Below are 19508 nucleotides of genomic sequence, written 5' to 3'. Positions count from 1 at the left end.
CCTCCTCTCTGACCACTTTGATCCCAGTTTAATGAGCTTCGTTTCTGGAAGAATATTGTTTTCCCCATGAAATACCATACTAGAAGTTGGTATTATCCTATTTTCTTAGGCAAAGCAAGCATATTATAAAATTAAGGATTTGGTGGGTGTAAATTCTGCCAGCCAAGACAAATATATATATTTAGTTAAAGAGATAACAACAAAGATATAAAATAAATCTGTTTATTCAATAATTTAAAATAATTTTTTGTATTTTTTAAATAAAAAATACAAGAAAAATATGTAATTTTTATCTAAATTATCTTTGTTTTCTATTTAAAAACAATAAATAAATAAATAAATAAATAACTAAAAAGGTAGTGAATCCAATGCTAATTTAGGTATAATTTACTGTGACAGACAATGAATTTACCATCTAGCCTTTTGAAAAAAATCATAAATTCATCTGTTAGCTTTTGTTATAACTCATTAGTCGGATATAGACAGGAATGCGACACTAGTACGTTTCGGCATGTTTGGTACTATATTTTAAATAATTTTTTAAAAATTAAGTTTTTTTTATTTTAAATTAATTTATTTTTAATATTTTTAAATTATTTTGATAAATTAATCTTAAAAATAATTTTTACAAAATAAAAAATATTATAAACATATTTTTTAAAATAAAAAAACAACCATTATCATACTCACCAGCATATATTCATAAACGAATCAGATTATTTTTAGGTTTAAGCATCAAATGTTTTTTTTTTATCTTTCGAGAAACAAAAATGGAATTTCCGTCAAATAAAAGAATTTCTCTTTTATAAACGAAAAAGAGAAGAAGAAAAGGGAAAAAAATAATAATGTATAAAGACTCCACTTAAATAAATATTTAATAAAAATTGACCGTTCTTTTATATAGGCAGGAAGACTGTGTCTAGGTGCCAAAATCAAATCAAAATCCTCCTCCTCCTCCCTCTCTATCGCGGCATGAAGCTTTAAATGGGTGGAAAGGACGACGTTCCCTTTAATCACATATAAAAAGAAAACTCTCCTCTACCTCCATACTTCTCTGCCACTGATTTCTCCTCCTTCGCTAATCAATCTCTACAAAGGTATTTATCCTTTTCATTTTCCTCCTCTAGAAAATTGAAGCAAAATGTAAAAAAAATAATAAATAAATACATCGAAATTGTTGATCTTCTTCTTAATTATAGAAAGATTTTTTTTTAGATTTGCTTAACCGAGCCTACTGCAGCCGGTGTTTATTTGGCTATTGGCCTTCGTCTGGCGTTGATGTTTTGTTAGATGCTTGCTAGCTTTTTCATCCTTGCGTATTTTACTTATCGTTTAAGGTTCTTTATTTTGATTTTTTTTTTTATGGTGGTGTTGGCTGTATTTTAAATGGTATTGCTCTTAAAATTGGAGGGACCAGTGTGGTTTAGTTTAGGACCTAAAATAGTTTTTTTTCACGATTTTTTATAACTTAAATAAATTTACTGTTGATCTGGTTTTCAATTTTTTGTGTGAATGTGTGGATGCAGTTAAAATTCAATTTTACAATCATGCCAAGAAAGATGCCCATCGATGGGGAAGTGAACCAAGCTAGCCAAGTAGAAGAAGATGCCCAATTTGATTTTGATCTTTTTGTTATTGGAGCTGGGAGTGGCGGTGTTCGTGCTGCTAGGTTTTCTGCTAATTATGGAGCCAAGGTATAATATGTGTTCCGGATCTTGAGGAAGTTGAAAAAATAAATAAGCAAACAAGATCATTCATCATGAGTTCTTGATGTGATTTGAGGAAGTTTTTTATCAATTTTTTTTTTTAAACTTTTGTTGAAGACTTGTAATGTAATGAAGTTCAATTACATGGATATAATATTGTATTAATTGGTTTATAATCACTTTAGTGGGGATTAAAAGAAAATACCTTGGAGGGCTTTTTGTTAATCAGGTTATGATTTTTTTATTGATAAAGAAAAGGGAGTTGGTTTTGATTTTGTGAGAGCAAATAATAAAGGCTGTTGCATAATGGAATTAAAATAATCTTGTCTCATTTTGATTCTGATGGGGGACTTTGTGCAAACTGATTTGCAAGTTCTTTTTTCTTTTGAAGTGAGAAACTTTGGCTTTCGGTGATATTAATATATATAATTTTTCTGGTGAAAGCATGATGGTTAACTTTTCGCTAATGGTATCCAATGTTGTGTTTCAAGGTTGGAATTTGTGAGCTTCCATTTCATCCTATCAGCTCAGAAGTAAATGGAGGGGTTGGTGGAACGTAAGTTTATCTAAAATCCTAAAATAGACATCTCAGTTTCGTTTGCTGCAATTGTTGCAGCATAGTTGTCTTACTGCTGCCACAATGGTCATGCAGAATGGCACAAAACAATCCATATAGCCAGCCCCAATTAGTTTGAGATGGAGGCTTGGTTGTTGTTGTTGCATGGTTATTTTATTGGCATTACGTTTTCCAGATATATTCCACTATCCATTAGATATATGATTCAGCTTTTCAGCATTTTGGAAACAATGTCAATGGATGAGCTGATAGAAGAAATCTAGACCATGAGAATTGATGTGTTTGAATTTTGTAGCAATGGTGGATGATTTGTTTGCAGTCATGTCCAGTTTCATGAACTTCAACTGGTTGTTGGAATTTTGTGTTTAAGTTAATTAAGTTTTACCATGCTTTTTTACGAGTGGAAGTTAAACAACATTTGGTGCTATATGCTTCTGTTTTATCTCCTATTGTGGGGAGATTTATCTGGTCGTGGAATAATGCTGAAATTTAGCAAAGAAAAGTTGCTTTTGACATTAAATGACCTTTAAAGGAATGTTTCCTGTAGGTCAGTTGTCTGACTGAATAAGAGATTTGTTTGGCATGGCAGTTACTAGTTAAAAATCTCAAGTTATCATGCATGAGAGTTTGATGACATTAAATAGAATTATTGAATTCGTACTTTCATGGGCCATTGAAGTACTTCTGATGAGTTTCAAATGGAGAAACATGTTTTTGATATTCTACAGTGCCATGGTAAAGGAAGTTTATTGTTATTATTGAAAACTTAAAGAATGTTTACTTTCAAGTTTGTTTTTAGTTTAGGTTACAGATGATTGCTACTGAATTTGAATTAACTGAAATGTTGAAACCTAACTCATAATCAATGGCGTGCCTTCATTTGGTTTGTAGGTGTGTTCTTCGCGGTTGTGTTCCCAAGAAGATTTTAGTTTATGGAGCAAATTTTGGAGGTGAGATTGAGGTGAGAACAAGATATGTGCCAGGCTGAAATGATTAATTTACTTAGTGTGTTAACAGAAACCTTGATCAAATGACAGCCTATCTTTTTTTCAAGTTGCAAAGTTGGGAGTGAGGAGAAAGTTAATGACAAATTGAAAGCATTCTACGTGATTATCTGAGAGCACGTGGATGTTGGACCGTATTTTAATGTGCTTCCATTCTGTTTAGTTCTAAATTGATGAATTTCAGAATCACTAAGTTCTCCTTAAACTGAAATTTGAGATCTTGCATTTGAAACTCTCGTACTTCTATATATTTTTTTCAAATTTTTTGGTCTGTATAGCAAGAACACATGTGCATCGTGAAAAAGAATACAAAGTGTAAATATTTGAGCAGTGAATATGTTTGATTTGTCTGACACTGCTGCCTCGTATGCAATACATTTGTCTTTCATATGCAGAGACCTTTATCAGGTTGCTTTTAATATCTTTTTGGGTGAAGTAAGCTGTATTGAATGGCAGTTGGTCCCATGAATGGAGTGCTTTGTTTTTGTAGGACGCCAGGAATTATGGTTGGGAAATCAATGAAAGGGTGGACTTCAACTGGAAAAAGTTGATGCAGAAAAAGGTTGGTGGTCTTTTCAGTTTTGTTTCTTTATTTATGATATTTGTTATTAACATGCATGTGGCACCCACTCTGGTGCTGTCTGTCATTTATTAAGCAACTAATTTCAGAGGACAATTGAGTTTTCCTGAAGGAAAGTACATCCTTTATTCCATTTTTCACTCCACCTTTTTTTCTAGAGGGTGTGACAGGTGGCCAGGCTGGGGATTTTTCACTTTTAACTTCCAACCTTGTATGCCTGAACAAGCGACTGAAGTGATTGATCGCTCTGCATTTAACTTCCTTATCTTTTGTTCAAACAGTGGTAACTGTTAAGGAGAAATCTACTTTTTAGAGCATTTAGATTCCTTTTCTCCTGCATTCAAGATTTTTTTTTTCTTTCAGAAATTCTCACTAGTTTCTTTGTTTGTTTGGCTAAAGTTTTGTCATACCCCGGAATACATAAGCACTTGTTTGTGAATATACTGTTTCATCTATTTTTCTGGTTAAAATTGCAGTCGGATGAAATACTCAGGCTAAATGGAATTTACAAGAGGTTACTATCTAATGCTGGGGTTAAACTGTATGAAGGAGAGGGAAAGGTTGCTGGTCCTAATGAAGTTGAACTGACGCAACTAGATGGCACTAAATTGAAATACTCAGCAAAGCACATCCTGATTGCAACTGGCAGTAAGGCTCAGCGTCCTGATATTCCTGGGCAGGTTAGTTTCCTGTTTTTTTCTTATTGAATGCTTAGGAATTGGTCTCTGATGGGGTATTTTGACTTCTAGTTAATCCAACAATTAAGTCATTTAAAAGTTAATATCCTTTTCGTCTGTTGCGTGTTATTGAAGAGCTGCTGTTTTTCTTGGGTAAAATGTTATAGATAATTTGAATTGCCTTTTGATTACGGAAGCTCTAATGGCCATTACTTCTTGTAGTTTTGGCTAAAATAGCATACCAGGCAGATCTGTCAAAAAATAAATTTTTACCTGACATAGAATAAGATATGTACTCTACATGTGCCTTTTCTTTTTATCTTGACTTGTCAACCAGTAAAAGTTAGTGATTAATAGTTTTTTCTTAGTATTAAATTGAAGGATTGCTCTATAGAACATGGAGATAAACTTCTTGTCATTTTTAGGCATTTTAAAAGAAATTTGTGGAATTTTGGAGAAATTGGATGAGTGAATGCTTCAGAAACACCCTTGCTTTGCCTTACATCTCTGTATCGTTCCCGCTTGCGGATGCATGCCTGTAACAAATTTGCGCTCTTTACTTTCTTTCGTAAGATGTGTTGCAGTTGAGTTTAGATGCTACTTCAACATGACATGGATTTGTTAATTGGAAATTCATAATTTCAATACGACATGTGAGATGTGTTGCAGTTGAGTTTAGATGCTACTTCAACATGAAATTGATTTGTTATCTGGAAGTTCATAATTTAATATGCCATGTAATTATGTATGTAATGGGGCTGTCAGCGATCTTGTTATTGAAATTCTATCATGTCTTATTTTATTTCAACTAGAAATAGTGAGTGGGCCATGCATTATTATAGCATGTGATTTGAGTGCACCTTGTCCATTGTAACATGCCCCCATATAATAGTTGATTGTGGATTTTACAATCCGGTTTTCATATTTCATTCACTTGTCCATTTTTTATTTTCCGTTCCAACGTCAACCTTTTTTAATGAATTCACGTGTACCTGTCATGGCACTACCTAAGCCATCTTTATCTTTTACAATCGGATGGACATTCCTATCTGTAGTTTCTTTTGAGTCTTGTTCTCCACCACATTTATACAAGTTTCTCCATTCAGATGCATGGTGCTCACCTTTCAATTGTGCATTAATTCTTGATCACAATTACTGCTGTAATTACCTGGTCGAACTTATTTTGTTTGATTTTACTGAAACTTATTGCAGGATTCAAATTATCTGTGGTGCAGATATGTTCTCGTTGAAGTGTTTTTTTTTTTTTTCTTTGTCTTGCCTGCCTGCCTTATCTGCTGCTTTCTGATTGTTTAGGAGTTGGGCATAACTTCTGATGAGGCATTGAGTTTGGAAGATTTGCCGAAGCGTGCAGTAGTGCTTGGTGGAGGGTAAACTCTCCACGAAGCTTTGCTATCTATTTATTTTATTTGCCTATGTCCTAGCATGTGTATGATTTTGGATAATCATTCCTTTTCTTGTTTAGGTACATTGCTGTTGAGTTTGCTTCAATATGGCGTGGCATGGGTGCTACTGTGGATCTATTTTTCAGAAGGGAACTTCCATTAAGGTTGTGGTTAAGGCCTTGATGTTGTTTTTTCTGTTTTTGATGACCAAGCTCTTATCTTATATAGTAGTGTACACATTGTATGTTTGCAAGTAAACTGTGTAAAGAATATGTTATCAACATTTTGATAATTACTTCCTGGTTTGCATATTCATAGGCCAAAATACTTTAGGTTGTCCACAGGAATTGGAACATGGAAGATAGCAAATTTTTTGTTCAATCATTTTGAAGGTTTGGACTGCAGTTGTGTTTCTCATGCCAATATATCTGATAGCTATCTGCCTCAGGGGTTTTGATGATGAAATGCGGGCTGTGGTTGCAAGAAATCTTGAAGGCAGGGGAATTAATTTGCACCCCAGAACAAATTTGACAGAGGTACTTTCACCTTTATTAGGATTTGGTGTCATTGTAACATGTGTTGCTTTTTCATGTTATTTTTCATCTGCCTCTCCCCAGTTTATGTTTTGATTTTTCCATGTTATTTATAGCAAACCTCATTGTAATTATATTAGCTGTAAATACAGTTGACTAAAACAGAGGATGGAATTAAAGTTCGCACAGACCATGGAGAGGAGCTGTTGGCAGATGTTGTACTTTTTGCCACCGGTAATTATAATCGTAGTTAAATTATTTGCATTGTGAAGTTGTTCTGTTTTCTAATAGGCTGCTGCATGTAAGTTTGTATTGTAAATAGAAAGCACGCATTGCTGTTTTAATTCCACTTTACAAGTCAGGGTAAACTTGCAATTTACATGTGGGGATCTACTGGATATGTTCGTTCTAGCTTATTTTTTATCCTTGCTCTAAGTATTTTTCACTGTACTATCTGCTTAGATAATGTTATCCACGTTTCTAAGGCAGTGTTGCCAGATCAATTTGGAATTTTTGTGAAATTTTGATGCAAATGTATGGAGACTGAAGGTTTATATTATGAGTTACAAGACTTTGGATTGCCAAGCAGAATGCAATAGATTTGTGTAGAACATGAGTGCCTTTTGACTTGATAATTTATATTCCATATCTAAACCTGACACGTGCAGGCATTGGTTTTTGGAGCCCCAATCAAAATTATAAGATGCCTTTTCTTATAGTTGTTATTATTGTTTTTGCATAATCAACAGCATTTGCTTCATCAAGGAACTTTGTCTGCTATTCATCATCAAAATGGGAAATATTCCTGCAATTTTGTTAATTTCTTATATTTTCTATGTTTTGTCCTTGTTTTGATATTACTTTCATATCGATATTCATCATTCATTTGTTACAGGTCGAGCTCCCAATACAAAGAGATTAAATTTGGAAGCTGCAGGCGTTGAGCTTGATAAAACAGGAGCTGTGAAGGTCAGTAGCTTTTCAGTTATTCAATTGGTTTTAAGCATTGAGCTTCATGTTATTACTTTAGTGCGCAAAAGGCAGATGCCAATTTCAGCATTATTATAGCAGTTTATATACCATACATACCGGTTGTGGTTTGGTGTTTTATTTTCTTATATCCCTGATGTGGGTATAATTATCATTTCATTACTATTGTGATCTTTTGTCTGTACCCAGTTCATCTGTATTGGGTTGATATAGGGATATTACTTTCTTGATCAGGTTGATGAGTTCTCTCGCACCAATATACCTAGCATATGGGCTGCTGGTGATGTCACAAACCGCATGAATCTTACTCCTGTGGCCTTGATGGAGGGAACATGCTTTGCAGTATGTGTTTCTTATGACATGCCTTCTGTTTTGTTTCTTTGTTTCCTCAACAGTTTTCTTTTTTGCTCCTCCCCCTCCATTTTTGGAATTTTTTAAATTTATTTGATAATTCATGGAATCTGTTTCCTGGTGTATTGGCTGCAGAAAACTGTTTTTGCAGGGCAACCTACCAAACCAGACTACAATCACATACCATATGCTGTGTTTAGGTATCTCTTTTTGGATTTTGCATGTGTGGTTCTTTTTTCTTAGTCAACATCTTTTTTATATGATGGTAATAGCTGTTTGATTTTAATGAAATTGCACTTAAACTGGGATGTAGTCGTGATAAATATATGTGCTTTAGAACTTCAAATATCAGCAAGAACTGTCCTGCCCATAGAGTTTGTTTATATCCAGAGCTAGTATTTAGAACTTGACATTTAGTTGGATGTCAGTATTGTTTGTGCATCTCTGAAACCTAACGAGCCATCATGTTGTCATGATAATGAACTCCAAAAGGAGACCATGCCACCATGGTGACTACAACTAGGAACCTTTGATAATATTAACCAAACTTTCAGTCAATTCCATAATGATAGTGAAAGAAAAGGTTTCAGCTCATACAATCACTCAGGTATCTTTAAAGTACTTTAGCATTTCATGGAACTCTTGGATGTATAATCCTGTGCTTTAGAACAGAGATTTGGAAGCTCTTAACAGAAATTTGTAATGTAAATTGATTTTGTAACTGAAATCTTGGATAATATGACATGGTACTAAAGAAGTGCAAATCTCTCAAACAAAAATTGGGAGGGGGGGTGGTGGTGGTATCAGGAATGATATTGCTAAATGAGCTCAGAGAAAGTTTGTCCAAGAAAAGAAGAGACTGGACGGAAAGGTTCGACATGGATTATCCAAACTAGTTTGGGATTAAAGTACTGTTGAATTTTGGTTGCTGATATTCTGTTGGTCAATCAATCAACAGTCTTTCATGTCTCCCAGAGTGAATCTGTGATACAGTTGGAGGTTATTTAGTAAACAGGTTATTGAAGGAAATTTGCTTGTCATTTTAGTTATGTGAGATACCTCTATTCTATGCATGTTGTTTCCATGACCATCTCTCTCTTCACTCCCTATCTTGCTGATGCCATGTTCTGTTTTGGGATTCGATACCTATATTTGTTACATGCTATTTGGCACTCCATTTGATGCGTAGTCATATCAGTTTGTTGCTTCACTGGGATTACCTCAAGTCTATTCATGTTCTTTCCATGATCATATTATCTGTGTACTCCGTTATTTTACTGATACCATGCTCTGTTGGAATCTAATGCCTATATTTTGTACATAACATTTGGTTAATGTTGTATGGTACTTCATTTGATACATACAATAACATTAGATTGTTGCTTCACTGTGACTAAGTCATACACATTGAACATAGAAGTCTAAGTGAGAAAATTTAGTGTTTGTGTTCATCTCTCTTCATGGGTGAATAAAATGTGCTATTTGGTATTCTGCAGCATTCCTCCTCTCTCTGTAGTGGGGCTCAGCGAGGAGCAGGCATTAGACCAAGCCAATGGTGATGTGTTGGTTTTCACTTCTACCTTTAATCCTATGAAGAACACTATCTCTGGGTATGTACTGAAATTTGAGATCTTATGTTGCTAAATTGGTCTGTAGTGTTACAAACAAGCAGTTAGCATTATGGAAAACTTTGGAACATCACTTGCAAAATGACATGAAAGAAGTAGGGGTCAAAACATTTCCTTTGGAAACTTAAAAGTGAGAAATTATTTGTAAACTTAAACTGGCCAATAAGTAGAGAGTATCTCTTAAAGAGGTCCTGGAAGTTTGTTGTATCTGTACCTTAAATCTCTAAAGCAGATAGACTTCAAACATCTTTACTTTCTGATAGAAGTCTTTCTGTTGATTGATTGAACCATCTTTACATTACATGTTAACAACACCTGACACTTCTTCAGTGCTCAAGGCATCCTCATATTGTTCATTTTCGTGAAACCAGTTTTCCTCGTTCTTTTTTAACTAAATTTCCCTGGTCTGAAAAAGGAGTTTCCTCCTTTAAAAGGAAATGTTTAAACAATGAAGGATCGATAGATGTTTATGAGTTAAGATAAAGGGTGTGATAAAACCATGAAAGCCATAAAGCATAGATGGTTTGGGATGTTTTTCATAATTCAGGGTAGTAGTCAAGCCTGCCCCTTTTTACCTTAATTGCGAGGTGTTCTCTGTGTTTCCTATGCTTTCTAATTAATATGTACGATCTCATCTTTGTTTCTAGTCGACAAGAGAAGACAATAATGAAGCTTGTTGTTGATGCTGAGACGGATAAAGTTCTCGGAGCTTCCATGTGTGGGCCAGATGCACCTGAAATTATGCAGGTGTGTGTTTTCCGATTCATTTCATGAATAACCTGTGTAGGGAGTACTTTGCATTTGCTTAACATAATTTCATTGCCGAAAGCACCCCCTTCCCTATTCCAGTTTTTTGTCCTACATTTTTTGGTTTTGGTTATTCATGCACGCCCTGGTCATTGTTCTTTGGTGATTTCACAGGGTATTGCTGTTGCATTGAAGTGTGGAGCAACCAAGCAACAATTTGACAGTACTGTAAGTATTAATTAACTTTCCCTTAGAGAGGCTAAAGATAAGGATCTTAGTGATTCTTTCCTTTCCTAGCATCCCTTGACACGTTCTTGTAAGGAACATAGAACTGATTATGTTGTGGTCTAATCAATAATATGTAAGTGATGTGGGTGTTAAATTGTAAATGCTGGCATTCACATCATGATATACCCACTCTTTGCTTATGGGTGGCCATGTCCTTGAATTGTTAGCTCTCCCCCTTCATTACCCCTCTTCTTGTTTAATAGTTCACACACACACACACACACAATACATGTAGAAGCGATGACATCTTTGTGCATCAATATATATATATATATATATATTCCTTGCTGTTTATGGTAGCATGTGCTCAGTTGGTGATGTGTAAAAGGATAATCGCTCTTTAGATTTCTGGGTAATCCGGCTGTACTCATTTTGGATTGTGTATTGCTGATGAGTTTTTTTCCTTTTCTTTTTTGTTCCACAGGTGGGAATACACCCATCTGCCGCTGAGGAATTTGTGACCATGCGTTCAGTGACAAGGCGTGTTACTGCAAGTGGCAAACCAAAAACAAATCTGTAAAAATATCAGCTCAAAAAGAAAATCCAAACAAGGTCACAGGAAAATCATTATATGCAAGCAAATATAAGAAAGATTTCTCACCAATAAAATTTATTTCATTATAGGATGTTGTAAGCCTGGTAGCTCTGTTTCTATTACAGAAAAGTAATTTATTGCCGAAGTAATACATGTCTTATTTTGGATTGGCACCCATACCCTTTATGGTGGATACAAACTACTATCTCAGAACCAGTGTTTTGAGTAGGTAGATCTTTTTATTGACATTTACGTTGCTGTCAAAAGCTCTGCTGCTGTTTATAAAGGGAGTTTCCTGTTTGCTAAAACGGTGGCCCAGGTAGATTGCTCGGATCAGCTGTCTATGTATGCCTTGATTCATTCGAAAAAAAGAGTGATTTACCTCGATGGCCTGACTAGGATTGGGTTTCATGAAATTATGACAATTACCTGTCTTTGTTGTGCCGCTATTAACTCTGATGAGAGTGGTGGTCTCGTGTGAAGCTCTCGAGCTGTGATGACTGGCCCTCCAGCTCCTATGCTTCTCACAGAAGCAAATGCAGCTCAACCGTACAGCATATGTTAGGTTAATAGGGTTAACGAGGTCAGGCTACTGCCAACCACCTGTTTGGCAAGCCCATAGAACTTTCGAACTCTTATTTTCGATGTCGACCAACCTGTTAAAATACTTTGATAACACAATTTGTCATGCCTGGTTAACCAGAGGACTCTGATTTCAGTTTGCAGGATGATTGAGAAAGAGCAATATTTTACAGGATGATTGGGATCATTACAAGGCGGATCAATAGAATTTAACTCTAAAAACAGTGTCTTTCGAACAATAAACATTAAATATATACAGTTGAGCACTCAGACTTGAAACAAAATTAGAAATTGCTTGAATTGTGAAGAAGTCATGGATGATCATTGTTGACCATGACTCTTATAGCGAGGTGGAAGAGGTAAACATTGCAACTGAAAATTATTAAAGTTGATGCCGACGGTTGTCTTCTACATGAATGTTAATGTTGTCTTTTGAGGGGAAAAAATCTTGAAATTATTATCGAGGTTTTGTCGGATTGTCAAGTGGATGATGATGTTACAAGTGATGTGATAGAGGAATTTGAATTATTGACTTGTTTGATGAGTCTAAAATTCATATAATTACCTTATCATATCGGGATCAAAACATGTATCCTCATTGGCTAGGGTAGGATCTTCTTTTTCATAGGAACTTCATATAATTACCTTATCATATCGGGATCATAACATGTATCCTCATCTCATTGGCTAGGGTAGGATATTCTTTTTTATAGGAACCTTAAATTTGTGATAGGGTAGGATCGTCTTTTTCATAGAAACTTTAAATTTGTGATAGGGTTTCTTGAAATTTCATTTTATATTGAGATTCAGTACTGGAAGATGCAAGGTCAACTTGAATTTTGCTTTTTGATGTTAAAAATATATACTGGCCAGGATGAGGATGATGATGTAATTTGGTCTTGGGTAGACTATATCCATAATTGAACTAATTGAGAGTAGGCTAAGTCTATATTGAATTGTGGCCACCATTTTACCTTTGATATCTCTCATGAGATTTGGGTAATATCATTTTTTTCATCAAGCATTATTATGAAATCTCAACATAAAATCCAAAGGACCGCAGGAACATGTTTTCAAAGTTTTTTTTGGTGCAAATAGATCCAAGACTTCCTAAATCTTTTGAGGTAGAATTTCAAATGTTGAAGAAAAGTATCTCCACCATTTGTTTGAAAACGATGTTAAAAAATTCTTTGGACAACTTTTATCAAAATAAATAAACCAAGCATGATTATAATTTTATAGGTAAAGAGTATTCGATCATGTTCGTTAATAGTCAAGATAACTGCATCCAGAAGATTGAGAGTTTTGAGAAAATCTCTTTTATACATGAAGATTTTGGTTTCAATTTTGATAGGTTAAAGACATTTAAAATCTTCATTTTGAAATATATAATTATGGAAGAGTTATCCATATCATGATTATGAGTTATTTCGACTGAGTTTGTATAAATTCATAAAATTATTTTGTCTTTTGCAAATTTTATGGAACAAATTGAAATTGAAGAGAAAAAATAGGAGGGATGATTTTATTAAGATATTTATTATAAAAATATTAAAGTTGATGTTTACAATCGTCTACCACATGAAAATTATCGTTGTCTTTTGGGGAAAAGACTCTTGAAATTATTATTGAGGTCTTGTCAGTTGGTGAAGGTGAATGAAGGCTTATGAGAGTGATGATGTTATAAAGGAATCTGAATTATTATTATTATTATTATTATTATTATTATTATCATCATCTTCTCTCTCCCACTTGAAGAAACGATCTAGAGCTTCTTCAGCTTCAATTTGAAGCTTTTAAGGAATGTATTTCGGCAAGGAGCGATTCAATCTTCCATCTTCGAGTAGCCACCGCTGTTCATCTAGGAGCCACATGAAATTTGAAAGATAGCGTGAGAGTAGTGTTAGCCGGTAGGTAGTACAGTTGCGTGTTTGGAGAATTGGAGCGGGGAGAGAGCACGAGATGGTTTGTGAAGAGAGATTTAGGGTTTAGAGGCAGAGGAAAGGCAGAACAAGACGGCATTCTCGTTATTATTATTATAATTATTATTATTATTTATCTGATCTATTTAGGAGAGGGTGAGAGAATGGAAATGAAAGCTGGAAAGAGGATTAATGATATTTTTGTGCTTCTTCTTCAATCACAACAACAAACAAACAAACAGGTGGTTTGGTTCGACTGAAAACCATGAACTTAGGGCTGGCTCCTCCTCCTCCTGCCTAAAGGGAGCTCACAGTATTTTGATGCCCCAGCACGCAAGGAACGAAACGAGGGAAGTTTCCTTTATTCAAAAACTGGAGAGAGTATTAATGATTAACTACAAGTACAAATCCTGATGGCATCCTCCTTATTCAACAAATGCACGTAGATTATGACAAACAACTTCAGAAACGAAAAGACAAGATTGCACAATGATATTGTTGCTCCGCATTTTTTATCTCCTCGAACGGGGTTTACAGTGTACCTACTACTGTATATGAAAGGACTTCGCATCGACCAACGGGTTTTCTTGTAAGCCTCTACACCCTTGGTCAAGTAGCTACACATGCCTGTGATGCAAGCATCTGATTCGCTGGAAACCTTCTCAATGCAACACAACAACCAAGGAGTAGGTTTGTTTACAACAAGACATCTACAAATAAGCCATATCCACTGCATCACTCCCAGCAGTCAGAAGATCGATCAGCTTCCTTTCAGCTTAGTCCAGCTTGACGTTGGAATACAAAAGGGTGTCCTTTGTGAGTGGCATGCTGAAGAGAAAGTAGATCTGCAACCAAAAGAACAAACCAAGAAACGCTGTTTATAATGAGAGCGAGAGAGAGAGAGAGATTTTGGTAATTAAGATGTGTATTCTAGGCAAACTAAATACACATTTTTTAAGGTTCTCCTTCCATCGAATTGCCTGAAAGCCTTGTTTTGCCATGGATGCCTATGAACTATAGGAATATGGATTCTATCTGTGATTGATTTGAAAGATTAATAAAACAGATGAAATTGAGAAAACCAAAAAGATCAGCAGACTTTTAAATTGCCACGGTCTTCGGATGCTTGTCTAGGTTCTATCTCACATGATGAGCTGTTCTATCCATGTAACTTATGAGAGTAATGAATCAGGCACCTTATGCAGAATCTAGTCCTAAACTCAGCAACATCACAAGAAATATGGATCATTTGTGTAAATTATTCTATAAAAAGGTTCGTGGATGGGATAGCTATTCAATCCACTCCCCTCCTTTTCCTTCTCCAAGCCTAGAAGTCACATGCAAGGCAACTCATCATTTTACTAGTTAGTGATCTAGATTTTTTCTGCCTACAAAAATGTAAGAGAATAGATAAAGAGAAAAAGAGGCAGGGATAGGGAGCAATCAGAGATGATAATTAGCACAATCTAAATTTTCAGTGTTACTAAATTAATTAGAGGAAAAAAAGGTGCAAGTATTTTGTTGTTACAAAATCTTACCCCCAAAAGAGTAGCAATGATAAGAACAATTCCAGTAATCCAAGCAAGGGTGATTCTAACCAAGACCACTTCTGCAATGGTTTCATTAGTGGGCACTTTTGTTTCTTCCAACCAACGTGCAGATGGCCGGGAAGTCAACATGACATTCAGCAATGTTTCTGATTCTGGTGCAGTTGCTGTATTAAAAAGGATTGCTCCGACAATTTGACCTGCCCAATTACCATTCAATTTTGTAACACAGCCATAAAATTTTCAGGTTCAGCAATAAGCTAGGGAACAACAAGTACTAAAAGGAAAAAAAAATGAAGCACATGTTAATCACAAATACAGGTTGGAAACACCAATGCGATACCCCCAAAGTTAGCTTAAATTCTATATTTTTGTTGATTTAAAAACCCTGCTATGTTCATGCAAACAAAATAAGAAATCTACAGTGGGGCAAATGATTGCAAGCACTGATAAGATAAATTAGACTGCCACTCTTTTCACCTATCATTTGCATGAAAACAACAACATTTCAGCTTAAGATTGTGTTGGTGATTCCCAAAAACCCAAACAACCAACCTTTGTAAGCTGCTTGCAATGAATCAAACATCTTGGACAACATAGTAATTAATAGCTCTAGCCCTTTCTGTGCAACACCCTCGGGTCCATAATGCTCCTGCAAAGCCTGCAAATGTGATAAATAAAATAAGTCATGAGCTTACCGCTTCGTAGTTAGACTGGGGCATTAAAGAAATATGATTTCATTGAATAAAGAAATGAGTTGGTGAGAGGTTCCAATTTGCAATCATTCAAAAGGATGCAATCAAGCTCATTCCATTCACTATACGTGGATATCATCACCTTAAGGCCATCAAAACTGCCCTTCAATAACTCTGCAGGTGGTTGATTGCTCAGTGACACATCTCCATGCATCTCAACAGCTTTTCTACTATTGTGGAGCAAAGCTAGAAGACTTGCTATGAATTCCCTGTTTGCTTTCTGCAAACAATCAAAATGTAAATCTTCCAATAAAAGTTTGAAAATTATAAAATGAAAGGATCTAAAATGCAATATTTATAACAAATAACAGACCTTAGACATATGAAGATTTATAGTGGCACCACTAGCCAGTGGGATTGCTAATTCTCCCTTCAGTGCTTCCAAGGGATCAACAGCATATGATCCACCCAACCAAGATGCCTGAACAAACACATAACGCCAGTGTCACACATTTAAGCAAAATGATCAATAACACAGGAAAAGGCAATGACAGGGGCTAAATACAAGTCAAGACTTACAAAATCACTTAAATCCTCGTCAGTGAAATCCACAAATTCTTCATCGAGAGAAACCACTAAAACCTCTTCACCTGAAACAGATTATGGAAAATGAAAAAAAATAATTATCAAAATTCACAATCCATTGATTCAAAAAACAATAAATAGTCACATTAACAAAACAAGTCTTTCTATTATTCACGTATATTGCGCATCGGCACCTGGAAGTTGAATATCAGCTTTATTTGAACCAGGAACAATCTTGCTCTTGTAGGCAGCATTGAATATTACATTTGCTTGATCAGCCACAGACGGAAGCTCTGCATGCAAAGATAATTCGCTCAAGTACTAGGTCAACAAAAGAAAACAAATCAAACAACAATACCAGAGACCCTAACCTTCAGTGACTTCCAGCATGAAAACAGCACGAGGCCTGTTAAACGGATTGGGCAAGAGAACATTAAAAAAAACTGAGATTATAATTATTTAATCTGATTTGGTTTGATAGGTTGATTGAAGACCTGAAAAACCTACTCCTTGGCTTGGCTTGGTATAAAAAAGTCAATTTAATTTAATTAGATCAAACCAATCAAAACTCAATTTAATTTTTAATTTTTTTTTAAATAATTTAGATCAACTTGTTTAATTCATGAACTGGAATTTGCACAGGATAAAATCATGCAATCAAGTTTAATAACTATTTTAAAAGGTGATCAAGAGAAATCTACATAAATTGACAAGCATTAATCATAAAGTTGACAATATTCGTAAAAAAATTAGAGAAAGGATAGCTATATCTGCGAAGATATCCATGGTTTATCTTTTTGGCCTGCCATTTTATCGTGCTGATGCAAGTGAGGAATAATAGGAGGGATCCTTCCTACCTTTACTTGCATCTCCATTTAGCATACCCAACAATGGAAACATTTCTAACTCATCCCCTCGTTCATCGATCCCCATTCATACTCCCTCCTCCTAAACAGACCTTACAAGCAAAATTATTAAATTTTATTAGTTTAAAGTTCAGGTAATGAGTTGTACAACAACAACATTTATCAGAATCAACAATTCCCACAAACAATAATATAAACTATATAATTTAAGCCTGCAAAGCATGTTATTCCAAATGACCTTCAATGAACTAGCAGCTGAGAGTGCATCCGATGGCACAAAACCAAGCAAGACTGACACAGCAGCACCAAATTCTCGAAGCGACATGGAGTTAGACTGTAAAATCAGACACATAGTCAATTGACAGCGAGACAGACAATTACACACTGCACAGGAATAGGAATGATAATTGTTCGACATCAGCTCACCAAAACATCACAGAAAAGAGTAAAATATGATGGATCACCTCATTTTCAGGTATCATAACTAGCGTAAATTGAAATGAAGTATATGTGTTGCGATTTTTCTGGTTCAATTGACTAATTTCTAATGCCAATCTAAATCATCTCAGATATTTATATGAACACTTCCCTAAGACATTTATTAATTGATAGAAATCGAAATAAATGAACTACACAAAAAATTCTGCATCGGGCAGCTTGAATTGAAGTTCCAGAAAAATTGAAGTATTGAAATGGAAGAAACCTGGACGACATCGTTTGGTGATGGTGAATTTAAAACAAAAATTAAAGAATAACGATGTTTTGAATAATTTAAAACAAAAATTAAAGAATAACGATGCTTTGAATATTTTTTTTTTGAAATCAAATTAGATTTCAACGGAATCAATTCTTTATTTAATTGAATTAAAAAATTATTCTAGATCAACAGGTCTAGTCAATTTATTAAACTGGAATGAGTTTAACAACGCGGATTAAAAAGTCTCCCCGAAACCTATTAAAAATCATGGAAATAGCATAAGACACAAGCGTGGTGATCAAGTTTTACACTCAAATATTTGAAAGAAAAGGAGTAATTAATTACTCAATCCATTCAATGTACGTATATTGCTTCTTCCTCTTACATTTTTTATTTATTTATTTACATATATGTAGACTATAACAAGAGAAACCAGCCCACTTAAACATGAGAGGAAAGATTGCTATAGCATATATATTTTGCATGCACTGGACATGTAGGAATAGGTGGCAATAGACACCCAGCAACTGCTGCTTATGCATTGGAACAGTAAACCCTCGGCTCCGAAAACATTTAAAATAAAGCGTGGTTTTTCCCCCCTTTGATCAATGATAATCATTCATTCATAAAAATAAAATAAAATAAAATTATATATATGATTTCTAGGTATATGTCATGTTTCAACAATACCAATCGCGGAGATCACGCATTCAAAAGACAATTCTAGCTTTTTGCCAGGTGGACGGGGTTAATTTGTTTGCTTCTTACTTTTTATTGTTACACATTTGACTAATCATATATGTTTAACTATTAGCATTTTGATTTGAAGCGGCATGATAATTAAGTTATATTAATCAAGGCAATTAGCATAAAGCGCTATATATATATATATATATATATATATATATATGTTGTTGCTTATATTTATCTACTAGAATGATCCGTAGGTTAGTCTTTGTTTAAGGGCCCATGGAATGACTAATTATGCATCATGAAATCTTTTTTATTCGCAGATGTTGTCTTTCTCTTACACGTGGAAGAAATTTATCAGGGTTTCAGACTAATCAAGATTTGCAGTGCTCGTCTTTCATCCATGTGACCTAATAATAGCAAACAGGAAGCAATAAGATCCTGTGTGAAAACGAAACGGGTAATTCCACGGAAGGTGCGGTTGTTTTTGAAGTTGCATATATAAAAATATAGATTTAAAAAATATTTTTAAGAACAGTTTTAAGAAAATATATTTGGTTAAAATTAGTGAGTTAAATTTTTACATGTAAAATAAATAAATATATGTATTATTTAAAATTTTATAAAATCAAGTTTCAAATGTAATTATTTATGAGTCTAATATAGAAGATAAAAACTATTTAACTAATAAAATAATTCTTTCTTTGTAATTGAAAAAAATTATATATAAACTACTAGAATTCCAATTAATCTCTAAATCGAGCGCTTTCACTGATTAGGTGCTTATGAATCAATGAAATAGCTTGAGCATTAAGTAATAAGAGTCTTTAGGTGATGTGGTCAAGGATATGACATGATGATAAAAAACTAAAAATTTATGTAATAAATCTTGAGTTTGAATTAAA

The 19508-nt window shown here is 34.5% G+C and overlaps 2 protein-coding genes across 2 annotated transcripts; one reads left to right on the top strand and one right to left on the bottom strand.

Moving 5' to 3' along the window:
• The first annotated feature begins 885 nt into the window (after positions 1 to 885).
• Positions 886 to 11321, top strand: LOC105122956 (glutathione reductase, chloroplastic). Its single transcript, XM_011022362.1, has 17 exons — positions 886 to 1097; positions 1527 to 1694; positions 2198 to 2262; positions 3175 to 3244; positions 3778 to 3849; positions 4344 to 4547; positions 5859 to 5932; positions 6028 to 6111; positions 6396 to 6483; positions 6633 to 6714; positions 7376 to 7449; positions 7705 to 7812; positions 7957 to 8021; positions 9318 to 9431; positions 10097 to 10196; positions 10371 to 10424; positions 10909 to 11321. Exons 2-17 carry the CDS (start codon positions 1548 to 1550, stop codon positions 11002 to 11004), a joined length of 1497 nt encoding a protein of 498 aa, XP_011020664.1. The 5' UTR covers positions 886 to 1097; positions 1527 to 1547; the 3' UTR covers positions 11005 to 11321.
• Positions 11322 to 13861: 2540 nt separating this feature from the next.
• On the bottom strand, positions 13862 to 17946 carry LOC105123165 (uncharacterized; the record flags this gene model as incomplete). Its single annotated transcript, XM_011022676.1, has 10 exons — positions 13862 to 14368; positions 15062 to 15270; positions 15626 to 15731; positions 15908 to 16045; positions 16139 to 16246; positions 16345 to 16415; positions 16545 to 16643; positions 16722 to 16788; positions 17455 to 17550; positions 17920 to 17946. Coding segments are annotated over 10 exons (990 nt in total), but the record flags the coding sequence as incomplete, so codon positions are not given.
• Positions 17947 to 19508: the final 1562 nt, after the last annotated feature.

The sequence above is a fragment of the Populus euphratica genome, unplaced genomic scaffold (genome assembly GCF_000495115.2).
Source record: "Populus euphratica unplaced genomic scaffold, PopEup_1.0 scaffold8.1, whole genome shotgun sequence".
Classification (NCBI taxonomy): Eukaryota; Viridiplantae; Streptophyta; class Magnoliopsida; order Malpighiales; family Salicaceae; genus Populus; species Populus euphratica.
This window is presented reverse-complemented; position numbering and strand designations above follow the sequence as displayed.